Here is a 27490-nt window from a genome sequence, read left to right as displayed (position 1 = left end):
AAAGGAAGAGGAAGTCAGTGCTTTAAAAAACGATATTTGCTTTGAAAACCAATTCCATTCTTGATAAGTGAATTATTTGTTCAGCAAACAACCTCTTATTCCAACTTTGTTAAAGCTAAGTCAATATTCTCCTTCAATATTTGTGCCAAATACCACCGTGAGAAAATATGTTAGTGTCATGGGTAATATATGAATGACTGAATGTCACAGCTGGAGTATTTGCTCAGTAAAAAGTGAAGTGTGATTTTAAAAATACAGCTTTCACTTTTTAAAAATTTTGTTAAAATAAAAAGGATGTCATAATCTCACCTAATACTCCATATTGACTAGAGTGCCCCACTGCCTTTGCCCTGTGGATTTAGGAGTGAAATTTTCTACCTTTTAATACCTCTAGAAGTTGATGATTGATTACTATTCAAGACTCAAGAGTGTTTCTTACTCAGTGTCTATAGCCTTTGGCTTGAGGTATGGTGGTTTGTACCTGGAGTGAACAGTAGGTGGCGATTTTAGCACATAGGACCTCAGAATGTTGCTCCTGATGCGGTCATAAACCAGCCACTGGATTCAAGGGGATTGAACCATGTAACTTAAGAACCTGAGATGCTTCTTTTCCATTTTAGAGTTATCTCCTGTGCTGGAGAACTTACTGCTAAATCATTTAGCAACAAATATAAGAAGGGTTGATTGTCAATGTGGGATGATAGCTGATGGGAGAAGTGTTTCTCTAATTACCAGATGTTGCTAAGAGTTATTAGGACATGGCATGAAATATGAACATAGCACCTATTATAGTAACTCATCGGGATCCCCCGAATTTTCATCTTTCTTGAATGTAGATGATCTTATTTAGTATATTTCTATCAAGTTCACAAAAAAAGAGTTGGGTGAGGTGGGTCAACCACCCATAGAGTACTTACCACTGTTTAAAGAAGGTGATTCAAATATATATGCTTAAGCATAAATATATATGCTTCAAGAGCAGCACAGTGTGAACCTGAATTTATATGACAGCAATGACTGAACCTGAAGCTGTAAAACATGGCTGATTGGTCATACGGTCTCATCTCCCTTGCTTCCCATTCTCAGGCACATGATTTCTTTGGGGAAAGCAAGCTGTGAAGACTGAGGCCAAATCTACATGGTGTGGTTCTTGGGTGGTCAGCCTAAAAGCAAAATGGAACAAAAGCTATGACACCTAGTGCAACACACCAAAAGCAGTTTGAAATAATGATTGTCATAGCTTCTCCTGCTTCTGCCATCAATGCCAAAAGTGTAATGTCTTTTAAATAGATACTGTTGCTTTTTCAAGATATGTACAGCAATGCAAACCAGTAATGCCTACAGCACCGTAATTGTTTCAGATGAAAACAAAATAATTAAGGATGGAATTTGGTACAGTTTTTTTTTCCATTTATATATGTACCATTTCCCCATTTTCAAAATAGATACATTTTAGGCCAGATATGGGAAACAATGAAATAAAATGGCCCAGTTGTATAGATTGAAGAATGAAGAAACCTGTCCAAGTAGAGGACCTAAAAAATATTATTCAGAAGGAATTTGTTAGATGATATAAATGAATTCAAGAAATTAAGCTAATTGTCATTGGACATCCCTTTCCTTGATATTTCCAATTTCATAATTCTTAGGCAGCCTGTCTCACATTTCTCCTTTCCAGAACAACTTTCCATTCTTTTACAAAAACCTAAAGCATCTTTTTTTTTTTTTAAACTCTCTCCATTCTTCTACATTTCCATTTGGCTAATGTGTTGTATACCTGCTGTTTTCATGTATCATATATATACTTTAACTAAAGCAGTTAAAGATACAATCCTTGCCTTTAAGACTTTCTCAGTCTAGTTTGGAGGAGAGGCAAGGGAACAGAAGTGCTGGGCACTTTGGGAAAAGCCCGAAGCTTTTGGAGTGAGCATAGAGCATTAGAGAACACAGAGGAGAGGACCAGGGGGAAAGTGTCAAAGAAGACTTCTCTAGAGGAGGTGCACATTGAGCTAAATATGAAAAGCTGGGGCAAGAAGGGGTTGGGTGAGGGAATTGAGTAGTAAAGAGCTGTGCCTTGTTTGGGAAACCTAAGGTAATTCATTTTGTCAAGAATGTAGGGTGGAAGCCCAGAATGATGAGAGACAAGTGGTAGAAGCAATCAGGGAGTTAGGCACTTCTTGAATAGCATGCTAAGAAGTTGCTGTCTTGGGTGCCTGGGTGGCTCAGTTGGTCAAGCATCTGATTGTTTCAGTTCAGGTCATATCTCAGGTTATCAGATCAATCCCTGCGTCAGGTTCCACACTTGGCAGAGATTCTGCTTGGAGTCCTGTTTCTCCTCTCCCTCTGCCCCTCCCCCGCTCATGCTTTCTTTCTCTCAAATAAATAAATAAATAAAATTTAAAAATAAAGAAATTTCTATCTTTTGCTGAGGATATCCTTAAATATGAAGAGATATTAAGGACTCAAATCATGATGAGGCAAGCCTCCTGATATGGAGCAAATGATACCTTAATTTTCTTATCTCCTGTATTCCCTCTGAGAGAATGGTTTAGTAACATTTGGTTTTAGAACTCAAGGATGGGCTATTTAAACCACAGAAATATATTTGAGAAATATGGCTAAACTATGACCATATTATTATTTGTATATAATAGAAAACTCATCAAAAACAAGAAATACCTTATACATCTTAACATTTCTCATGAGAGCCCACAACTCAGTCCATATGTAATTAGTCTTATAATAGACATTCAGTTTTACTGTCACTCACTCATGAGTATCCTTCTCTATAAAACTCTCAACTGACTTCTGAGCAAGTCATGAGTGTATTTACTGGTTTCCCTTCCACGTACAATTTTAAACTGCTGCATCTCTCCATTGGCATTAAGTATATTCTCCTTTGTATTGTAGGCATTTATGGGTAGATTTCCTTTCTTTTGCTGAATTAAAGCTCCTTGAGGGTAAGAAACATGTCCATTTTACTTTGCGTTCATCAGAACAGAGCACCTAGAGCAGTGCCTTTCGGGTTGTGGGTGCTCAGTAATTGTTTGAATGATTGAAAGCAGTGAAATATTACAAGCCATGGAGTTTGAGGGCCAAATATCATTTTCATAAGAGATTACATTGATCCCGGATCATAGGAATGAGATGATTTTGAAAGCAGAGAGCTTAATTACTTTAATACGCGAGGAACAAATTTCAAGGTCAGTGTCTGTGGCATACTTGAGAAGGGGAGTAATGCTGTATGAAGAGATGCATCATCACCCGTACCACCTCCTCCGAGAAGTCTCCAGGCAGCATTAACTGCTTATTTTTCAGGATTCCTGTAGTATTGCTCTGTGCTCCTTAGAGAGAGGTTGTCTTAGTCATCTTTGCATGCCACCTAGTGTTCAACAGATTTGGTTGAATGAACGAATAAATGGCCATGTGACAAGTCAATGTACAGTTCAAGCCTGAGTTTTCTCCTTTCTGAAATAGGCGTAACAATCCTTATCTACTTCAGGGGATACCATTCAGTAATAAAAGTTCCTGCAACTGATGATAAATGTACAAAGTCTTTCCAGGAGAGAGCTGGAGTATAAATAAATGAATTGAATTGTGAGCATTAAGTGAAAATTTTAAAATATTTGCTAGGATGATACTTTTCTAAAATAACACAGTAGATTCTGGAGCCAGGCTGCTGAGGTATGAATCTGTACTTAGACATTTATTAGCTCTATGACCCTGGGCAGTTACTTAACTTCCCTGTGCATCCAGCTTTTTTATCTGAAAATAGAAATAATAATTATATGCACCTCAGTGAGAGTCACTGAGCTATCTGCATGAGTTAATGCATGACTAGTGCATAGAGGGGCTAAACACTCACTACGTTCCAGCCATTATTTTGTCATTATATATGCATTGAATACTGCACTAGCCACTGTAATGTGACTTAAATGCTTTTGTTCATTTTCCTATCCCCAGCATGTACCAGAGTACATGTTCCATAGAGTTCAATAAATGCTTGTTAGACAAACGAAAGAAAATAGATGTTTTGCACATTGTAAAGGGACATTTTCCCTTGGGAAATGTTAATATTCCCAAGATTATCCTAAAACTATTTAGGTCAATTTAGATAAAAGAAACCAGAAAGTATAAACAATGACTAGCTAGTTAGAATTCTACCTATGGGTCTAGTTTATCCATTTCCAAGGTGGGCTTATCTCAGGAAAAAGTAAGAGTTCATCAGTACATACACTTCCTCCATTCCGTGTTGACAAAATGCATCAGATACATATCATTTTCAATCCAAAACTCCTTTTCCAGTTTTTTTTTTTTCCTTCAGCTTTTCAGATTGTGAGGCCAAAACCGGTTTTACGTAGTCATGATTTTAGATATCTTTCAACACCACAAAGCCACCTTCTAACACTTGTAAGGAGAAGGGAGATCTGGGGCCCAGCAGAGACAACGCTGGCGAGGCAAGGAATGAGTCTGGGCACCAGCAGGGAGCAGCAAATACTGGGAGCTGAAACTTACATCACCCTCTGGCTCCTGCCTTTCTGGCATTTGCAAGCCTTGGCAGATCTGGTTAGGACCTGGATCAAGCATCAGCTTGCCAAACTGGGAGCCACAGGAGTGGCTGCAGACAGTGGGATTTGGTGCTCTGATGAGAAGCTGAGTTTTGTGTCCTTGGTAAGGATAAAGGTTCCAACCAAACTCGTTCTCCAGCCTCAGAACTCGTGCAAGGAAAATTTCAAAGTTCTGCAGTGTTTGAGTTTTTTTGTTCTTTGTTTTTTGTTTTTTTTTTCCATTTTATTTATTTTTTCAGCGTAACAGTATTCATTCTTTTTGCACAACACCCAGTGCTCCATGCAAAACGTGCCCTCCCCATTACCCACCACCTGTTCCCCCAACCTCCCAGCCCTGACCCTTCAAAACCCTCAGGTTGTTTTTCAGAGTCCATAGTCTCTTATGGTTCGCCTCCCCTTCCAAATTTTTTTTTTTTTTAATAAACATATAATGTATTTTTATCCCCAGGGGTACAGGTCTGTGAATCGAGAGGGGGAGGGGGCTATGGACATTGTTCTTTGTTTTTAATGTTTGGTTTTCTTTCTTTCATTCTTTCTTTCTTTCTTTTCTTTTTTTTTTTGTTTTTGATTCTCTTCAAATAAGTTAGTCTAGAAGCAAACAATACTACTAATTGAGCATCTTGGTGAAACAGAGTGATATAATTATCCTGGGTGACTCATGGTTCTTCTTGCTTAACTTTTTAATCTCATAGGCATTTTAAAAAGAGTAAAATGTGCCATGTTCTGATACCATCTCTATTCGATTTGATCCAGCCTGGCTCTTGTACTTTGGATCTTCTACTTAAAAATGGTTGGGGGAGGATCTTTATTAGCATTTAAAACAAACAAACAAACAAAAACAAACAAGCAATTCCTTAGTCTTCCCAAACCAAGGCAATAAGAACTGATTGGTCTCCTGAGAAGAACTGATTGTCTGCCTGAGAACTGGGTGGTACAATATAAAATTGTCAAGAAGAGCTAGAACCTAGAAGGAGAAAATATTATACTTGTGCTTATATCCTTCTTTTTGTCTCTAGTCATAAAATCTGTATTTGACCAGGTTTGAAGAAAGAGTGGGATGTGAAGAGAAAAATAAAGAGGAAATATTAATTGCAAAGGGGTTTCTATGAGGGCCATAGTGTCATTGCCAAAAATAACCTGTTCTATACCGTATGTGAGACAAAGAGATTCTTTCCAGGCTGGATCTAGTATATCAGGTTCCCTATAGTTATGGTAAACAGAAAAACATGCAGTGAGAGCAATGATACTTAGCCTTTCTAGAACTGGTACATGGATTCCTCAACAAATTTTGCATGGGGATAAGAGAAAGGAGTTTTGCATAGGATTCTAACAATCACAGAATGTATAATCTTTTTGAAAGAGGACTCCCCTTAAAATCATTAAATTTAACATTTCTGTGGGTTTAGATAATTCCCATGAGGGTTAGGTTAGGATTAAGGATAAAGAATAAGCTCTCTTACAGTATCCACTCATCTTATTAGCAAATATATTTGTTGAGCTAATGAAGGAGCGCAACCACTCACCTCTTTTCTTCTGCCATGACTCTATCACGTGTGATACATCGAGCAATTAGTAAGTCAGTGCTTTCCAAACACTGTGATCTTTTTGAGAAAAAAAGCTCTAGAAGAAAATTTGGTTATTTTGACTCTAAGTCATGTGTTATCTAGGTCCTTGGTAGACCACCTCCTTCTAGTGACTGTTTAGCCCTTCAGTTTATTCCCATATTATTGAGATGTCATACTTCTATGATAACATTCAGGAAGGGGGGAGAGTCACCTCACACATGCACTTTATGCGGCTTTCAAATCTAACTACTATGAGGATGAGACCAGTGCCCAAGGATCAGAGAGTAGCAGCTGTTACCTGGGGCCACAGGAGGAGAGGCCCAAGCAGAACGAATGACCGGCAGCCGATGGTCCTGTTCTTCTCAGGAGCTTTTCAAAGATGTGTCCCATCACGATTTAGAGTAATTGCGAGAAAGTATTTTCTGAGTACTTACTCCAGGTCCATCCTCATGCCCTAACTTTCATATTTTTTTTTTCCTTCTTTAATTCTCAAAACAACAACAAACGTGTTAAGGTTATAGTGGCTTAATACTAAAACACAGTGGAGTCAGATGTGTAGAGAAGAAAAAGCACTTTGGAATTCTCTATTCTTTCAACCATTCCCATGAGGAATTCTGGCTATTATCTTAAGGGAAGAAAGAGTGAATGCCTGGACATCTATGTATATACACTTTCCTTTTATTTCATCCAGCTCAATGGCTCCCAACCTCACTGTGAGTAGTATTACTACAGTCACTAGTTCACATATATTAAATTTTAAGCATGATTTAAGGGAGGTCATGATAATTTTGACTACACCAGATTTTTGTTTTCAGCACTAACTTTAAAACTAAACTTTGATTAACATGAGACTCCACTTCATTCAAAAGAAGCAATAAAAATTCAAAATATAAAACAAAATCCCAGAAACAGCGACTATTGCCAAATGGTATTTCAATGTGTCATGGAAAGATTGAGAAAGTAATTCAAATACTCTTTTCTAACATTAGCACCTTGACACATTTGGCTCTGTTGTCAAATGCAGAAAAAGAGAGGGGGATCAGATAACGAAGAGTCTTCAGGTTCAAAGTTTCTCTAATAAAACTATCTTCCTTTTCCAGTCCTATATAGCATAAGAGAAACCACTCAGCCTTTCTCTGTATCTTTTTTCACCTATAAGAAGGAAAGGTAGACACTTATTTATAAAAAGTTAGTTTTAAAATCTCACTTTTTCCACTGAGGATGAACAGAGTTCTTGGAAAAGCTGCTTCTTTCTTAAGCCTCCCCTGGTAATCTTTTGCCACATGGTTCCATGGGCCAGGGTTTAAGAGCCAGGGTCTCAGGACCAGGCAAATTAAGGACAGAGACCAAATCTGCCACTTAGTAGAAATATTACTTTATGCAATTTAATCTCTCTGAGACTCAGTTTCCCCTGTCATACAATGGAGGTCATTTCTCACTTCCATCTAGGGCCATTCAGGATAATGTGCCTGAAACTCAGCAGACATCCCAAAATGCTTGTCGGCTGAATGGAAGGTACTCATGAAACACAGAGTACAGATGGAGCACAAGTTAGTTCTCATTAAGCTGCAGTTGGTATTATTACTTCCTATCATCCAAATAAAGGGGAATGATTTTGTTTTAAACATTTTTAGTGATCAGAAAGAACAGATTCAGGAGACATGAGGACATTGATGGGACTAGAGAATAACATATAAGGAATGGGACAGCATTGGAGAGACTTCATCTGTAAATTCAAATTTTGTCCAGTTCAGATTCTGACATTAAAACTCACTCCCTTAGACAGCAGCCAGCTTCCACACAGCTCTACGGCTGTTGCCTCTATCTTTGGCTTAAACTGTGTTCCCTCCCTCTTCAGGTCTCAGTGGTAGCTAGACTCATGAGGCCATCCACTTTCATTTCTCATAAGTCTCCTGTGGACTCTTCCTACTGCTGGTGGGCCCCTACCAAGCTCCAACTTGGCTTCCAACCCAACAGTCCAGGAAGGCTAGACTTCAAGGCCCCTGCTGACTGTGGTGCCACCAGGCTTACTGGGATAGGAGTGTTCTCCAGAATGGTATGGAGCATCCCACTGGGTGGCTTCTTCCAGGAGTGCCAAAGGGCAACATGGCAAGAACTCCCTTGCCATGCAGCTTTTCTCCAACCTAATTCAGCTCCTGCTGTCCAGGCCCAAGTTCTGAAATGTGCTCTTGGGACCTAAGAAGACCACTGCACTTTGCTGTCCTTCTCTTTTCCTCATATTACCACAGTCCTCTTTTACTGCCTTCATATCATATACTCCTCCATCTCACTGCTAGCTAAGGCTTTATGGACAAGAGGATAGCTCCTCTCTTCTCTCTGTTAACTCCATAACCTTAATCTCCCATGGTTGGTTGTTGATCTGCTAAATAAAGGACAAAAATAGAGGAATTAAAACAAAACAAAAAAAAACTTCTCTTAGGACACTATCTTGGTTTGCAAGGCAATGTTTTTTCTGCACAATCCATTCTGTGTATCAAAGGCTAAATATTACCTTGGTCTTAGTCTTTGCACAGCTTCGGAACCAAATTATAATCTTTGTAGACAGATGGATGTCTTGGATGCAACAGCAGAATGTCTTATACTTGGAAGACAAGGGGTAATTCTTGAATATTTCTGTATAATGATTCTGGTTCAAAGTGCAATTTACTGAGCAATTTCCTTTTAAGAGCATCACAGAAACGTTCAGGTTTTGAAAGTCTGCATAATATTTTTAAAATATCTCATCCATTATTTATATTAAGTACAAAATGTGTGAAAAGTAAGCCTGGCTCTTCAAATTCCGTGCAGTTGTAACTGTGTTGTGTAGACACATTCTCAATGTAAACTCTTTTGGTAACTTCATGATGTTGACATTTATCTATGCTGAGCTAAGTTATGATCAGTTTCCCTAAATGAAGCCTTAAAACTACACAGCTGTTTTCTCAGACTAAGATTGTTGTTTTTGGTTATGATCAAACTAATAAATTGAATAGGCTGGTTTAATCTCTAGTATTTCATGTACACATTGATGTAGATTTTAAGCTAGAAAAGCAGAAAATGAAAGTATGTTTTCTTTGGCAGGCATTTGATGTACTTGGGAGAGTTGAAGCTTACCTTAAGCTCCTTAAATCAGAGGGTTTAAGTCTGCCTGTCTTGGCAGCGAGGCATGAGGAATTACACAGAGAAATTAAAGACTGCACAGCTGATGCTTTGCAAAAGGGACAAGCCTTAATCAGCCAAGTAGACTCCTGTAGGTGAGTAAGCCTGTTTCTTCCTCAGTGTAACCAAATTTTTCACAGTTTCCACAACCTGTTAAAAAAAAAAATAAGTTGCACAATTTTTTTTTTCTGCTTCTGATGTCTTGCTGCATTATGACATGGCTTAAAAGGATCTATTGAATTTTGGTCACCAGTGATTCTGAACACCGCATTGCTCATCCAGAAGTAACTCCATATTCTGAGTCTGAGGACCCGAAGATGTGAAAGTGAACTTTTTTTTTTTTTTTCTTCCTCTATGAGTTTCTGAGGTGGGGAGAAAGAAAGGACAAGAGAAAAAACAGAGCTTAATTCTCAGTGCTTTTCATAGCCCAGCACCTCTGTGGGGTTTCTTTCTCCCTTTTAACTCATGAGCGCTGAGTCTACCCTGTTCCTTTTTTCCTTTCTGGAAAAGAAAAAAAAAACCCTAAATTCCCTTTCATTTATGACCTTGGTGGCTCACCAAGTGAAACCCTAAATAAAAGGTCCTAATAACAATAGCTCACTTTTTTAAAACTTAAGAGTCCACCATGTCCGAGGCACCATGCCAGGAGGCTTAGGAACATTCTGTCATTAATCCTCACAGCAACTCTATAAGACAGAGTTGACCCCATCATCCAGGAGGGAGTTTGTCCCCCCAGTGGATGTCTGAACCCACGGATAGGACCAAACCATACACACACACACACACACACACACCCCACAAACTATGTTTCTTTCCCATACACACACACGTGACAAAGTTTATTTTATAAATTAAGCATAGTAAGAGATTGAAGTGACTACTGATAATTAATTAGAACAGCTGTAACAATACACTGTAATGAAAGTTATGTTAATGTGATTTCTCTCTCGTTCTCAAAATATCTTATTATAGTGTATTCACCTTTCTCGTTGCAATGATGTGAGATGATAAATGCCTGCGTGGTGAGATGAAGGGAGGTACATGACGCAGGCATTGTCACATAGTGTTGGGCTGCTCCTGACCTTCTGATGATATGTCAGGAGGAGGATCATCTTCTGGACCATGGTTGATCATGGGTAACTGAAACCACAGAAAAAAACCCTGCCGATAAGAAAGGGACCGTTGAGCTATGAATGTTCTCCTTTATAAATAACTGAGGCACAGAGAGACCAAGTAACTCGCAAAAGGTCACATAGCCAGTTAGTGGCAGAGTCCAGGTTTGAAACCAAGTACATGGTCCCTAGACTGCATGTTCTTAACTAGCGTGCTAGGACAGGTTGTTTTTATGAGCACATTTGTTAAGTATATCAGCAGTGGGTTTAGATCTGGGTGGAAATGAGGAGAGAGAAGGACCTTGAGAAACAGAAAGAGGAGGCAGTGGGAACATATGAGAAAGAATAGGATTGGAAGAGAAAAGGGAGATGCTGGGGCAGATGGTAGAACATATATTATCTAGGAAGAAATGAAGTTGGGGCTTACATTTTAACAGAAGGAGCCAAAGAGATTTGTGCAAATAAGATAGACCCATATTGATCCTCCATATCAGCAATCTTCTTGAAACTCAAAGACATTAAATTTGAAGAATAATTAAATAGGTCAAATGTGGTAAAATTACTTTACTTCTCTTTATTTATTTTACTCTTTTAAAAGACTCTATTTCTCTTTAAATCTTCATCCTGCTCTATTTTAGATGTGTTAAAAAGTGTTGATTTGAGGGGCGCCTGGGTAGCTCAGTAGGTTAAAGCCTCTGCCTTCCGCTCAGGTCATGATCTCAGGGTCCTGGGATCGAGCCCCGCATTGGACTGTTTGCTCAGCAGGGAGCCTGCTTCTTCCCTCTCTCTCTGCCTGCCTCTCTGCCTACTTGTGATATCTCTCCCTATCAAATAAATAAAATATTTTTTTAAAAAAGTGTTGATTTGATAAGTTTGGGTTTAGGGAACTTTCTTTTCAGAAGACAGTCTGCATCTGGACATAGATACTTAGCAAGGGCTTGTAATGGTTGCTATGGGACTCTAAAGCCAAGATCAGAAATAATCTAGGGTCTTCCAACAGGAGCCAAACAGCTGAAGCTATAAGAAGGGCAAATGAGTCTCTCTTTTTGAAAACTAACAACTGTAACTACTAAGTTTCTTTACTTTCGCTCCAAGCCATACATCAGGTAATGGTGTCTTGGAGCCCCAGCACACCCATGTCGGGCCCCAAAGTGTGGGTACTCTCCTTTCTCCTCTCCCCTGCTTAAAGGTCCATGTGTCTTGCACCATGCAGAGGCTCCTGCGGGTGCCTGGACTCAACGTACAGGTCAGACGCTGAGCTGAGTCGTGATGATTGGATTAAGTTGGTGAGGGCTCCAGTTGGAATTTGGGGAGTGGTCCTCTGTCGGTTTTACAAGTGAGTCTCAAAGCACAGAGATTCTCTTCAGGCTACTCTTTACTTGTGGTACTTTCCTTGCCCTTGGGTGGTTTCCCTTCAGGCATGGGTAGATCAGGAGGCAGCCCAAGACCCTTCCCTAGATCCCTGGAAATCTGTCTCTGGTACACTGCCCCAGAAATTCCAGGTGCCTCAGCCTCCCAAAGCTTGAGCCCTGTCTCCTCAACCCAGCAAGATCTTGGGGCTCCCTTTGGTTCCACCTCCCTGAGCTTTGGTCTGGAAATTGCCTCTCAGGCAGTAAGCTTATGTTGTCCAGTATCTGAGAACTATTGTTTCATATACTTTGTCTATTCTTCTAGTCCTTTCAGGCATGAGGGTAAATCTAATCCCTGCTCCTGGCCAGAAACTGAAATTCACTATTCAGTGTTGATGCTTAGCTCCTGGAATTGGAAAGCTGGTCATAGTTTATCATTCTTAAACTTTATCTTTTTTGATCTGATTGGTAATGTTTCATCTTCAGTACTTAATTATAAGAGAAGTGCTTATATTTTATATTATATTCTATATTCAGCACTTTAGTGACTGCTTTTGGCCACCCACTTGGTCATGGTCGACATGTTTATTTACTTAGCTAGTCTCATTCTTTGTGTCTTCTTTCTAGGCTTAATTTATACATATACATACATATATATATATGTTGTTTTATGAAAGGGCATCTGCAGTTCTTTTCTTCAGGCTTCAGACTATGTCTTAACAGAAGCAATAGTTAGGCACAGTTTCAACAAACTTGAATTAAAATTGTTAGGTAACTATATTTAAAAAATAATACTTATTGTCAGTACAGTTTCTGTCAACGTCCTTGATATACGAGTTTTCATAGTAGTTCCAAGGTGTTTGGTTGTCCCAAGATTTCACAGTATTTTACAAATCAATACTATTTTTCCATTTTGCAGGAGGAACTGAAGTAAGTAAAAGTTACCTGGCAAAGGACATTTTTGATTCCGAAGGTAGATGTAGAATAGAAATCCATTAAAAACTGAATTGAAATGCATTAGAATCTCGGTGGCAAACTAAAGCCACACGTAGCTAAGGACCTCAATCCCACGCATTACATTTGAGACTTGCTTCCTTTCCTCATCTAGTGACTCACCTGTTCCACGGTGTGGGTCACCACCACAGGAAGGAAGCAGCACCCAAGAAGGAGATTTCAAGTTGCTGACACTGCTGGAGTGAAGGTGGAATTTAGAACATTGGCAGTGGGGATAAACATGTCCCTGAACATTGCAATGGCGTCCTAGGCTTCTGAATGTCAGCCACATTGCAAGGACACAAATGATTAAGGTCCCCATTATCAGACATTTGAAAACTGGCTTGGATAAGAAACTTAAGATTTAGATCCAAAAGAGTTCTATTTCATGCATTCTTAGGACCAAAACAATGCTATGACTTTTTTTTTTTTAAAGATTTTATTTATTTATTTGACAGAGAGAAATCACAACTAGGCAGAGAGGCAGGCAGAGAGAGAAGGAGGAAGCAGACTCCCTGCCGAGCAGAGAGCCCGATGCGGGGCTCGATCCCAAAACCCTGGGATCATGACCTGAGCTGAAGGCAGAGGCTTTAACCCACTGAGCCACCCAGGCGCCCCTAATGCTATGACTTTTAAACTTAATTTTTCTGAACCTGTTTCCTCATCTGTAAAATGGAGGGTTGTTTTTTTTTTAATTGAATGAAACCACTACTCTTAGCAATTAGTTCACTTTTTTTTTTAACCTTCTCTACAAAGGACTTTAAAAGCAAAATGCAAAGAGTCACATGGTTGTTTCAATTAATCACGATAGAGCTGCACCACATTCTATTCATTTTCACAAACTAGGGAAGGTTATATTTGATATACGGGAGATAAGCATTTATTTTAAGGTAATAAAAGGCAAAATTTAGTATTGGGGCACATAAAAATTTCAGAAGCATTTAGATCTTTTTTTTCCTTGTTAGTCAACAAAATAGGACTTCAGAAGTTTACATTTATCAGAGACTATACTTCCCAGTAAATCTGAGACCTTTGTTGTTACTTTTCTCTAACTATTGCCTTATTAGGAACAGATCCACACTGTTTTTCTATCCTGGAATCAAAAACCTTTGAAGTTGGAGCAATCTCACAAAATAAATAATGGTTGTTTACGTGTTTCCTTGCTTTTCTATTTTCTCCCTGTAAGCGGGGGATAATTCTGAGTCATTGCTAAATAATTTATCATCTTTCAAAGTATAATATCTGTCATCCAACCTAACTATACTTTAATTCTGAAGATTTTTTTTGGCATTCATTTGCACTTAATTATGACACAAGTTACTGCGTCTGATAATGGTCAAACGTAGGCTTACAGTGACATTACAGTTCCTGGCTTCCAGCGCTCCCGCACCTCTTCCGAAGCTCCACTTGGCATCATCCTTGAGCAGCACGGCTGAAGACAGGCCATTGCATTCCTTCAACCACAGGAAGCTGTGGTGATTGGAAATCCTGGGTTGGATACCTTGTATGAGGGTGAAGTTTTCCATAATTGGACAAAATCAAGGAACCTTCTCATTTCTCTCTGGGTAACTAACAAGACAGAACTAAAAAATATACAATGCCATCTTGTGCAATAATCCATTCACCTTTTTCTGTTTGCTAAAATTAACTTAAGATTTATAAGTAAACTTGCTTCAGTGTTGACTCAATTTCTATCTTTTATCAGAGACTGGACTAGTTTTCATTTTACCTTGTTTTGGTGAATTTAAGCTAACGAACCTCACCCTGACTGATAGCTGGCTGTCGTTTAACCTTAAGTATTGTCTGTTTTGATCTAACACTTATTATTACTTACTTAATGTCAATCTTTTTATTTTTATATTTTATAAAGAAATAAAACCAGGAGTTAATTGGGATTTTGTATTCTCTTTTCACAATTTTCATTTATGTTGGCTACCACTACTTCTGTTGTTTGATATGGTGAATGGTAATGTACTTTAGACAGAACATGTTCATTTATTTATTCATTTATGTAGTCCAAAAAATATTATTGAGCATCTTTTATAAATCAGGTATTCCCATGCATCTGATGTAGTAGGGGAAGCATCTGCCCTCATGCTGTTTTTATTGTAGTGGAGAGAAACAGCCACCCAACAGCTAAATCAGGAAATGAGATGCTTGTGCGCAGCAATGAGTACTACTGTAAATTGAAGTGGGGTAGAGAGTCCCTGTGGGGAGGGGGCCACTCTGGACATTGTAGTCAGGGAAAGATTCTTTAAGGAGAAGGAGCTACCATGCACATAGGTGGGAGATGAGTAGACCCAGAACAACAGCAAAGATGTAACAGAAAGGAGTGCAGTGTGGCTGGGGGAGAAGGTGACAGGAGAGAGGAGCAGAAGACAAGATCGAGTAGGTGCAGGCTGGACTATTTAAACACTCATTGGTGAAAACGGCAAACACGTGTGCTTTACATACATTAAAAAACTGTAGTCCTTAAAACGACCCTGTCCTATGGGTACTACTATTATCCTTGCCTCTGTTTTGCAGATGAGGAAGCTAGGGCACAGAGAGGTTCTATCACTTTTCACTGCTACCTGTCACAGGGTAGTAAGAGGTGAAGTGAGTCCTGGAATGCAGGTAAGATACATAAACCTGGCCCGCAATCTCCAGAACTTTCCTAACGGCTACTCAAGGAATGACACAACAAGGGAGTGTGCTCTGGGCATGAGGAAGCCATGGGGGCAGTGGGTGTTGAGGCCACCTCTTCACAGAAGGGAGACACAGTCCCTAGCTTCTATGATCAGGACAGTTCAAATGAAGGACTTAAGAAGGCCATTGTTGAGTTGGATAGTCTAAGTTGGATGAAGGCTCTACATCTAGTTAAGATGAACAGAATCAATAACTACCATACAATAGTTTTGAATTCCTTTGTATTGGTCAGCTCTATCTCATGGATTCACTTTGCATTCTGTGGTGTTCTGAATCATTCCCTAGTTGTTTGACTTGTAACAATGTCCCCTCTCCTTCTAACTCGTGACATTGTTTTGAGATCAGCCATCAAGCTCAACCGGGTGGGAAACCTTTTTTTATGTTCCTTATCTTAGTACTTATAAAAGTAGCGGCTTCATTTGAAATGTGATGGTGCTGGTATGATATTAAAAGAAAGCTTTTATCATAGTGGAAATATTTTTTAAAAGATCCTATTTGAAAAACAAACAGAAACAATCCCCATCCTCCAACAAAACAAGGAAACGAAGACAGAAATTTCCTTCGCCTAATAGAGTTATCTATGGTTGCATTATGGAGCTCTGCCGGACATATAAGGACTTAAAATAACTTAAAAAAAAAAAAAAAGTTTGCAACACCTGGGTGGCTCAGTGGGTTAAAGCCTCTGTCTTCGGCTCAGGTCATGATCCTAGGATCCTGGGATCGAGCCCCACATCAGGCTCTCTGCTCAGCAGGGAGCCTGCTTCCCCCTCTCTCTCTGCCTGCCTCTTTGCCCACTTGTGAGCTCTGTCTGTCAAATAAATAAATAAAATCTTAAAAAAAAAGTGTGATGATGCATTTAGAGGGTAAATGTCAGATACCAAAATTTAGGATATTATGAAGTCAACTCAGCCGCTTTCCAAATATTTTCAAGTGTATATTAAGTTGTTCTTTTTAGAGATTGAGTAAATGTCCTAACTACAATCTGAGCCTGGCTGAGTATAGGCTTTTATAATTCTGAAACTGTTAGTATGGAAAACATGCAAAGTTCACACTTTCCCTTAAAACTAAGCGTAATCAGATTAGGTTCTTGTGAAATATCCAGGAGTCACGCACTCCAATGTGAATGTATTCATTTATGATGTTGATTATGTGAAGTAGAAAGCATCCCAGAGTAAGAAAGATCTGGAGCTGCAGTCTGGAGAGGAGGGCTGACTTTAGGGGCAGAAATCTGTGTGCTGGATGACTCTAGAGGAGTTCTCTCCGATTAGAGAGAAAAACAAACAAAAAATCAGAAAAGAGAGAGGGAGAGAAGTGAGTGGGCCTATTTATGAATAAAATGCTCATCGCAGTACTGTTTATAATAGTGCAAACCTGAAAACCACCTAAATAGTCCCCCCAAATAGGGAAATGTTTGAATAGTTTCAAGGCAGACACATTGCGGAATATTCTAAGCCAATATGAAAAGTATGTTTCTGAGGATTCTTTGAAGACACAGTAACCTCACCATATAACGTGAGGATCCAAATTGTGTAGACAGCACCATTCTAACTTTCGAGGGAGGAAAGGACTGCAAAGAGAAAAACTTTTTTGGAAGGAATACATTAAAATGTAATTTTATATTTTCCAAATTATTTTAAAAGAGAATATTGATCTCTTTAGTTCTTCTGTGTCCCTTTTATCTGAGAATTTCTGTCACCAATCATGGAAAATTTTCAGGGATTACATCTTTAAATATTGATTTTCCGTTGTTCTCTCTTTTCTCTTCTCCTTTAACTCCTGGTAGAGAATGTTGGAGCGTCTGGGTCTGCCTCCCAGAACTCTGAACTGCCTTCCTGTCTTGTCATTCCATCAGCTCTTTGCCCTGTCCCCTCAGGAACTCCCTCACACTGGTTTTCTCTTTGGTTGATTTTTTTCCCCTAGCTTTCATAACCATATTGATTTCATTTCTAAGATTTCTAACTCATTTTTTATATCTATTTTTGTTTTATTTCTGACTGTCTTTGTTTCAGAGTTTCTTATTCTTTGATGATGGGTGTTGGTTCTTTTCTTTGTCTTTCTAATGATCTCAGGTGTGTTTATGTAAAGGTCATTTTCAGATTGCTCCACTCTGCTTTCTTTCATTTCAAGTAGAGGACATTTATCTCTCAATTGTTGACTTGTCTTTTGTTCGGATTTATATGCCTCGTGTGTTTTGAAATTCTAGGTTGCGCTCTCATCTGGAGTGGGAGGTGCTTTTTCTTTGCTTATTTTCCTTGCTTTGTACTCTGCTCTTGGCTCTTTCCTCCTTAAGGACTTTGACATGACTTCCCCCTGAACTCCGCGTTCTGTGAACTCCATCCAGCTTGTATTGTCTGGTCAGGGTTACTCAAGGAGGTGCTGTGGCTCTCAGAGATGCAGCCGGCGGTGGGGCTGGTTCTCCGCTGCTCTGATGGGTCTGATTTCTTGGACCCTGCACCAGCTGGCGATAGCGTTTTCCAACCTCCTTTTACAAGGAGGGAGAACGCCCTCCCTGTTACTGACTTCAGGTAGAATCCTGGCTCTGGTACCCTTTGCGCAGGACAGATTTTGCTATGGAGCTTGTGGCTATCTCTGCTATGCGCCTGGACCAGAACCCAGGACACCCGTAGCTTCAGCCCCACTTACTACTTTTTGGTGGTGAGGCATTCACAACGTGACTAACTTAAGTCAGAGGGGAAAAAATGGTAAAAACATGCTTTTCACTTTTACAGTATGAGTGGCACTTTTTTCAAAGTAGGGACGAAAACTAGACAGTAGCCATTATTTCCTCCAAAATAAAGATCATAAACATGAAGGGACACTGTTTGGGTCCCTGTCAAAAAAAGCAGCAAGCTAAAGATAAAGAAAATATTTCTTTTTCCATTTTCAGAGTCTGATTTGTTCATAGACCAAAAGAAAACTATGATCAGCTGATTCCTTGGGATGAGAGAGTAAGCTGTCAAGTGCTTACCATCTGGTTCAGCTCCTAATCCAGATGGGCTGCCAATAGTAATTTATGAAAGGTTTGAAAGCAACTTGCTGTCCTCCGGAAAGAATCATTAGAACACATTAACATTGGGATTTTTGCTCCCTTCCCCCAGCCTCAATTTGCAACAGATGCTGAGATGGGGCAACTGCTTCTGTTCAACAAATAGAACCGTCTATTTTTGAGCCAGGAGTCAATATGTCTCTGCTCTTTAGAAAAAAAAAAAAAAAAAAAAAAAGTCAAGCATTTTTCTTCCCCCTTCCCTCTCCTCTACCTGGTTCAGTGAGTAGGGGAGAAAAATGCTCCACGATGGAGTTTCTAACAAATGTCTGAAGAAGCCCACACAGTCTGTCATTTCTGAGTATCTGTAATGCTTGGGAAAGTCAAAGTCCACATCAGGAATAATCTAGTGTACTTCATGTCCATGCCACAAACAGGCACCCTCTAATCCATTCTTACGGAGAAAACCTAAAGCTCAATCCGGGTATGCAATGCAACAGTTTGCTCGACTCAGAAGTCCGCTCTTAGTCCTTCTCCCGCCCAGCGAGGTGGTACGTGAGCAGGTGGCTCAGAGTGAGAGCGACATGACAGGGCACTTCTTCCAACCAAGTGCTGTTACCTGCCCTCCGTTCCTGCCCTATCATTCAGTAATACTCCTGGGAAGGAGTAAGACTCGTTCCTGAGTGACTGATGGAATTCTAGTAATTTATTTTCAGTTCATGTAAGAATTGCTGGCAGAGAGTGAGATCATATTTTTCCTTTGATCAAACCATCTGCTTTTCAGGCTCTGAGAAAATTACCAATATGCATGCTATGCATGTTTTAAAATGTTCTGGAATGTTCAAAAGGAAAGTCTAGAATTAGTGTTTAATGTTTCTAACTGAAACTAATCAGAGCTGGTTGTAACCTGCTCATTAGGTTCTTTAGTAAGAAAGAACTGAGGGAAGGAGGGAGCGGCCCTGGGGTTTGAGGTGTGACATACATATGCCCATTGGGAATCCGGGAGAGGAAAGAGATTACTGCCTGATCAGACACATGATCTAGCTGACACCAGGAAAGGAAAACCAGAGCTGGCTGTGGTAAGCAAGGTAATTCAGAACTCCTCGTACCTAGGAAGGGGTCTAAGCCACAAGTAGGAGTGTAAAGCATACCCTGGACAGTCAATAACGCACAGCCAAACAAGGCTATTCAGGAAGCCCCTTGAGGCGTTAAATAAAGGAAGTCACTCAACCTAATGATAAATATCAAACACCCAATAACAAATCCGTCACTTTGGATAGCTTAAAACTTCTGTAAGTGAGCAAAAGGCAAAGTCATCGTTGTTTAAAAACTATTGGACACTTTACTAGTGACATTTTAAAAAAGATTTTTATTTATTTATTTGACAGATAGAGATCACAAGTAGGCAGAGAGGCAGGCAGGGGGTGGGGGGAAGCAGGCTCCCCGCTGAGCAGAGAGTTCTATGCGGGGCTCGATTCCAGGACCCTGGGATCATGACCTGAGCCAAACGCAGAGGCTTTAATCCACTGAGCCACCCAGGCGCCCCACTAGTGACATTTTTATACAGTAAGTCTCTGCATATGTTCTTCTTCTTAAATCTATATCTTCTTTTCCCTTAAATTTTGATTAAAGTATATTTTATTTAGTTTGAAAATATGCATTGATCCACTAACAAGTCTATGTGCTCAGGGCTACAGAGGACATATGGATGAAAAGCATGTGGTCCTTTCCCTTAAAGAATTTATGATGTGTGGCGCTTGGGTGGCTTAGGGTTTTAAGCCCCTGACTCTTGATTTCAGCTGGGATCATGATCTCAGGGTTGTGAGATTAAACCCTGCATTGGGGTCTATTATCCTCTTTTTCCCTCACCCTATGCCTCTCCAGTGCCTCCTAAAAAAAAAAAAAAGAAGAAGAAGAATTTACAATGAGATATATATGATAAGGCACAGATCACCACAAAATGAGACCCAACCTCGTGGTTCATTGAAAAATTGAAAAGGAATCATCCTTCCAAAAACAGAGAGATTTAATTTGCTTGGTTGTAACTCATCTAAATTAAAAATTGTATGTTGCTAAAAAGCAGTATTTTCACAAAGGAATGCTTGATCTGGTTTTGTTTCCGCATTTCTTTTCTCTGCCGGAAGGGTCCTTTAAAACATGAACTTGGACAAGTATCCCTCTAGTGGCCACTTCGCAAACTACAGGCAGATATTGCTTTACAGAAGTCAGCCAATGTCAAAAGAACATGCCAGCGCGGGTAATCCTGTTCCATTAACGGTCAGCTCCAGTGAAGGTGAAATCTTAACACCCTCTCATCCCTTCATGTGTCAAGAGTGTGGACTCTGAGCTCAGATGAACAGGTTCAAATCCCAGGTCTGCTACTTAGTAATGGTGACCCGGGCACGTTACTGAGCTTTTCCGTTCCTCAATTTACTCATCTGCAAAATGGAGATAACAATTATACCCAGATGATAGGGTCGTAATGAGAATTAGAAAAGAGACTATTTAAAACATTAAAAATGCTGCCTTGCCACAGTAACACTCAGTCATTGTTTTTAGAAAACGTTGACTTTCCCTAACTGCTCTCTGTATCTTCTGTCCACGTTGTAGCTACTTCACTTTCTTTGTTACTGGACTTTCTCATTCCAGATTTGCATATTCTACAGAGAACTTGGAACTTATAATACATAGGACAACTGGACTTTTAAGTGCTTTTTTAGTATATAACGTCCCAAAGTCTAAAACCTAACCAAAATACGGTTGGTATTACCAATACTCAGTTTTTATTTACAAAATGTGTGGACCTCAGTATCACTAGGATTATTTCTATAAAACCCTCCCGATTTCTTGATTATACTCTTCACTGTCCCTGAGATATTAAAATGCAAAACTAATTGTTTTAAGTGTAGCATCTGTGGAGCATTGTGTGTCAGGAATAAGATTCCTCGCAGTGGTTTCCTTTTCTCTCCCCAGTTAAACTTCTCTGGGGCTCCAGTGGTACCCACAGGACACACATGAATCCCACGCACATCCAACAAGATTATCAAGCTGCCTGATGAACTCTCACCCCTTTGGCAGCTTTATTGTCGTTCCTGTGAAGTTACTTTACCTCTCAGTCATATGGGATCTTGCCCTCATTTCATTACTAATTAAATTCATTTTTACAGAGTCATAAATTAATTATTTGAGGTAAAATTACTGAAATCTATACCTCACTCCAAGATCTTTTTTTTACCTCTGGGTAATTAAATTTCAGAGTTATCATGTTAATCTTTATTAGTGTTTGAGGAAATGACTGACGTAAAATAAAAGGCTTCAATTTCTTATGTAGTAGGAGAGGCTCTGTCTTAGGGGTAGGTGGACAGATTAAAAGGTGCTCTTTCCACCAGCAGCCTCCCTTCATTGTCTTGCATGGCTGATGGGCCTACATTGCACATGCGTAGGAAACCTGCTAATTTATCTTTAGACCAGAGCAAATGGGATCTGACTCTAAGGTCATTTGTTGTTCTAAAGGCATGTGCATTTTATGAGCTTTCATGTCACTTTTCTCTTTCTCATGACAGGTGAAAAATGACAATGTGAGGCTTGGCCTTTTTTTTTTATGAACAAGTACATTAGATTCCTAATTGTTGGTGATAACTTGGTTTTCACTTAATGAATATAGCCTTGAGCATTCGTCATCATTGAGAACAAGGAACTTAGTGTTACATAAATATTTTGCCCTGTTGGATTAGTAAATGGTTTGTTAATTGGCTGATCCACATTTCTATTCAAAGAGCATCTTTAGATAAATGAAGCTTTTAAATCACACCCCCAGGAAAACGTTTGGCAAACATCCTGTGCTTTTTGCCATAGGGTTCTCAAAATAACTTAAAGAAATATTAAAAAGCAAACCTTTAGAAAAGAAGACTAAACCTGTTTGCAAAAACCCGTAACTCATCTTTTCCCTTAGGACTGACTGATTTAAACAAGGGAACATAATTTGGTGCTACTCAAATTCTGTTATCCCAAAGCCTGAAGCTTGATAACTTCTATTGATTCATCCCTATCATGAAAGAGCGGATCCAGTTTGAAATGCTTTCTGTTTCTGGGGCTTCTCTATCAGGGCAAAGTGAACTAACGGCTGACTTGTTCCATTCAGCTCTCGGGTAAGCGGAGTCCACGAGATGATGCGATGCATTCAGAGACGAGTGGACCAACTGACCCAACAGTGTTCAGCGCACAAAGAATTTGCTCTTAAGAAACAGCAGTTAATTGCCTCGGTGGAGGGCCACCTCAAGAAGGTAGTCTCTTAAATGTGTCCTCTCTTGGCCACTACTTTGATGCAACTCCTTGCTTAGTGATACCAGACGGCACAGAACCTGCAGAGCGGGGGATGGTGGGAGAACAATGGTGCCTCTCCTCTGGCACCTCTTAGGTTCCACGTTAGGGTTTATCATTGAACAGCAGGAGTTGTAGTTCACTCTCGTTCAGCAACCAGTCCTGTCCCAGGTTGCTAAAACTTGCTGTGTAATCCTACCCACCCCACCAGCCAGCCCTGAACACGCACACACAGAAACAGTTCTTGCTTTGTACAGAACAGAACCGTGTGCATACTGGGACTGTGTCCTTGTTTTATGTGGATCTGTGCCTGGTTCCGATAGGCACAAGTTTCAGTTAACATGGTATCATACATATGAGGATGGCATGTAAATACTGAAAATGATGTTGTAGGGATTTTCAGGGCTAAATTGTCATTATCGTACTCTATTAAAGGAGGTTGGCACAAAGGACGTGGTCATTCTGAATAAAAACATACTTATGAAAATCCTCTTTCTGCAAAGTGGATACAATGGCTCAGTACAGGAGAAATTTATTTCCTATTTTCAAAGAAGAATACAACCAAGCAGCTGCTATTTGGCTAAATAAAAAATGGCTTGTCTGTAGCTGGGATATACAGCAAAAACTATCTCAGTGACTTTAATGCTAATGAACCTTGATGCCCCTGCTGGGTCTCAGATTTTCAATGGTGTCTTCATCTGATACACTGGACTCATATGCCTGTCTTAAATGAGAAGAATTAGCAGACTTCACAGGAAAGGATATGAAAGAACCACATCTCTATCCGCATTGCCTTCCCACCTGTTATTGATCCAGAAACTTGGGAATATGAGACTTGTTCTGAAGCCTGGGTCCAGGGAGATTCCAAATAAGGCCGCAGCTGCGGTGCCACATTCCCTGCAGCTTGAGACTCAAGCTAATTTGGTGGTGGTGGACAACACAGTAGGAACTCAGACAACTGTTGCTCCTTGTCGGACTGCCAATTCAGACCCAGCTTGACTCTGGAAAGTGTGGACTCTGGTGAGAGCCAGGAGACGAAGAACATAGCTTGGATGTTATAGAATCGTTTGAAGATTACTTTTCCGTTGATTCGTGTGTACTAAAAAAATCATAGTCCCTGACATTCATCAATAACACGGCCCACGTGTGTCCCTGTTTTTTAATGTCACAAGTACAGGGTTTAGTATTGCCCTAGGGTCCCTAAATATAGCAGCCCTGCAGGTGATTTAATACCCAAGCTTTGGACCTTTACTTCATGATGTGCCTGTAAACTGGGTCCCCTTCAACTTACAGTGGGCAATTGTGAGTTAATTAATCAGATAAATTCATCTCTGCTGATGTGTTAGCAGGTCCATTCTCCTTTCTAGGCAATATAGGTGATAAATTCTTAGAAGGTATGGGTGATTGTTTATATCTCATTGTTACTAATAAAGTATGTGTCTGTTAATAAATATGTATCTTTAAACATATACTCTCTCTTTGTGAGTCAGTAGTATTACCTCATATGAAGAGCAACATTATTAATTTAAACATGACATACCAAAATATTTAAAACTATTTTTAGATGAAAATTGGTATATCCATTTAAAGTACAATGGGAATGGAAAGAGTAGTATTTATCTTTTCTGTACATAGACAAACATGTGTGCAAGTACATATTACTAAGACTGCAATATATTCTTTATTGCTAAAGGTGGAAATGTCAATTCAGAAAATCAGTCCGGTACTTTCCAATGCAATGGATGTCGGTTCCAGCCTTTCTGAATCAGGGAAGATTTTGAGTAAATACTTGGAACTAGACATGCAAGCTAAGGTAAATTAAATAGGAATTATTATTGTGGTTATGATTTTGTAAATATGACTTATTTTCTTTTTATTCAGTGGCTAGAGAACTTAATGCTAGCTCTCTTGAAGGTTGCAATTCTAAATTAATATTTTTGGAAGATAATGACTTAAAACTTCTATTATGTGTATCTAAATTATTTATACTTATATGTGCATTTATTAGGGTGTTTGAGCTCACTGAAACTTTGTAACCTGGTATTAAACACTCATTTGGCCCCTTTTCCTCGCTGGGGAGGAAATTCCTTTTGGGATGCCACAGGGCTCAGAGAGAGTGCTTTTCTTTTCTTTTTTTTTTTTTTAAAGATTTTATTTATTTATTTGAGAGACAGAGAGCACAAGCAAGTAGAGGCAGGCAGAGAGAGAGGAGGAAGCAGGCTCCCTGAGGTGCAGAGAGCCCGATGCGGGATTCGATCCCAGGACCCCGGGGTCATGACCTGAGCCGAAGGCAGAGGCTTTAACCCACTGAGCCACAAGGTACCCTGAGAGAGTGCTTTTCTAAGACCATTTGTGATTTTCTGCTAGAGTAACTTACTAAAGAAAATTTCCCAGAAGCAACATGCATTAATGCAAGATTCCAGGAAGCAAATAAAAACACAATCTTGTCTCAAGCCCCACGTTCAGGGATAGAAAATACCCTCCGGGGGCACCTGGGTGGCTCAGTGGGTTAAAGCCTCTGCCTTTGGCTCAGGTCATGATCTCAGGGTCCTGGGATCGAGTCCCGCATCGGGCTCTCTGCTCGGCAGGGAGCCTGCTTCCTCCTCTCTCTCCCTCTGCCTCTCTGCCTACTTGTGATCTCTGTCAAATAAATGAATAAAATCTTAAAAAAAAAAAAAAGAAAGAAAATACCCTCCGCTTCTCAGCACCTTCTCTAGCTCCTCTTCACCTCTTTCCCCTGGGACTTAGGTTCGGCTATATTCCTGCTAGTTGCTCCAGCCGGCCCCAGCAGATGTTCAGAAAGGTGAGTCTAGCACCTCTCCAGGCTCACCCAAGTCCCTAGGCAACAGCCTTGTTATTCCCTCGGTCCTCAGCCAGAAGACCTCCCTCATGTTTGGGAACTCACAAACTGATTTTTTTAAATGGAATTTTTAAAAACTCATTATTTCAAATGTTTAAAATAAAACATATGTCTGAATTCAATTTCATTTTTTTTTATTTTAAGAATTTTAGAAAGAAGGAGGAAATGGCAAGGGAAGAAACTCCTCTGCTTCCTCCTACCCAGAGTGCTGTCTGGAAGCAACACTTGGAAATGAAAATTAGCTTCATTCAGTGGAGTACTTGGGAAGCATATTAAACACAAGCAGGGAAGCAATTCCTTCTTGCTGCAAATGACAAGGAAGCTTTTTTTTTTTTTTTTTTCATTTTTGCTTGATTCCTAGCTCAGCCTCACATAAAATTCTACATGGCTTTTTTGTGGCAATTGTAGATATAATGCCTACCATACCTGCTTATCCATTCTATCCATGAGATTTTACTTGCCAGAAATTGCACTCAAAAGAAAACCCCAGAAGAGCAACCCTGTGGGCTGTTTAGATTTCATGTGTAACATTTCCCCTACCCTTGTTCAAAAACCCTTCTAGACAAAGATTTAAATAAGACCGCAGAAGTGACATGCCATTTTTTAATAAATTAAACAAGGAGTAAATAATTTCTATAAACTTGCCATCTCTCATATTAGCTTAAGAATTTGCTAGAGCTATTGTTAAATTTCATAAAGCAATCCTCATGTATAACTAACTTACTTAAAACATTTCTGCCATTTTGTTTTATAACTTCTCATACCAAACAGCCTTTCCTCTCTTTGTGACACAAAAAATAGAATGCTCCAAATGAAAAGCAGAGCTGATAGAGTGACAGAATAATTTGAGATGGTTTTCATTTTAAGATAACTTTTTTTTTTTTTTTTAAGTTTTGAAAGTTGTACCTTTCTTTCACTGAGGAGAGTTCTGGTACAAGTTCAATTAATAATCTTAATAGATGGATGTACAGAAGGTAATGAAATGTGAATGTTCATGATTTCCCTGTCAGCTTCTGACCCCCTGTGCTTTGCTTTCATAGGAGACAGCACATGAATTAGAAACAGCTGCAAAGCTTATGACAGAGAAAAATGAATTTGAACCTGACGAAGTGGCATTGCTTTCTTCTAAAGCTAAGTGGTTAGAGGAAGAATTAAAAATACTTGGCCAAAGCATCAGCTCCAGGTCACAAGTCCTGCAGTCTTATGTGGCATTTCTAAAGTCCTCAGAAGAGGTACGGTGCCTACATGCTGACCTTCTTCAACAAGGTGACCTCTGCCCTTCTTCCCGCTTTCTCTGGGGATTCTGGGGATAGAAGCCCTGCTGGGTACTCCCACATCCTCCACTCCCATGCGTGTACTCACTCACTGGCCCAAGGTACCATCCAAGGACTCAAAGAGTAGGTTGTTTCCTAAAAAATAAGGCGAGTGTTAGGTGTAGATATATTCACAAATAAGCAAGGTGGTTGTGTTGGAACACTCTCTACTGTGGCCTGTAAGCATTTACAATATCCTAAACATAGAACAAAATCTTTTAAAAATAGGTCACCTATCACCATGGATCTCTCTGAATACTCAACAATTACTGTGATTCATTTAAAATACATACACAGAATAAAAAATTACAGGCTTTTGGGTCATCTCAGATCTGTCTTGTTTGATGCCTTTTAACAAGTTTACCTCAGAGAGCGTCTTCTGAGGCACTATCTTGACAGGATTGTACTAGAGAATCTGTGAAATTCCCTCTCATAGACTACGATTCATAGACTACGACCATCTTTCAGAGATCCCAGTCTCTGAGAGAGTAATGAAAAGGGCTAAGGCACCACCCAGCTTTCAGGGAGGCGGGCACTGGCCTAGTGTGAGGTAGAACCTACACGGTCAACCTTCCGGGTA

General features: G+C 39.7%; 1 protein-coding gene across 1 annotated transcript in view; it reads left to right on the top strand.

Annotated features, from left to right (window-relative positions):
* CCDC141 (coiled-coil domain containing 141) overlaps positions 1-27490 on the top strand; it is a 220131-nt gene that overhangs the window by 146336 nt on the left and 46305 nt on the right. Inside the window, exons 8-11 of the mRNA XM_046018027.1 lie at positions 9215-9387; positions 22559-22700; positions 24431-24550; positions 26638-26829. Coding sequence (XP_045873983.1) covers positions 9215-9387; positions 22559-22700; positions 24431-24550; positions 26638-26829 — 627 coding nt within the window. The remainder of the gene's footprint in view (positions 1-9214; positions 9388-22558; positions 22701-24430; positions 24551-26637; positions 26830-27490) is intronic.

The sequence above is a fragment of the Meles meles genome, chromosome 9 (genome assembly GCF_922984935.1).
Source record: "Meles meles chromosome 9, mMelMel3.1 paternal haplotype, whole genome shotgun sequence".
Lineage (NCBI taxonomy): Eukaryota > Metazoa > Chordata > Mammalia > Carnivora > Mustelidae > Meles > Meles meles.
The sequence above is the reverse complement of the archived record's forward strand: the minus strand, read 5'-3'. Positions and strand labels throughout refer to the sequence as shown.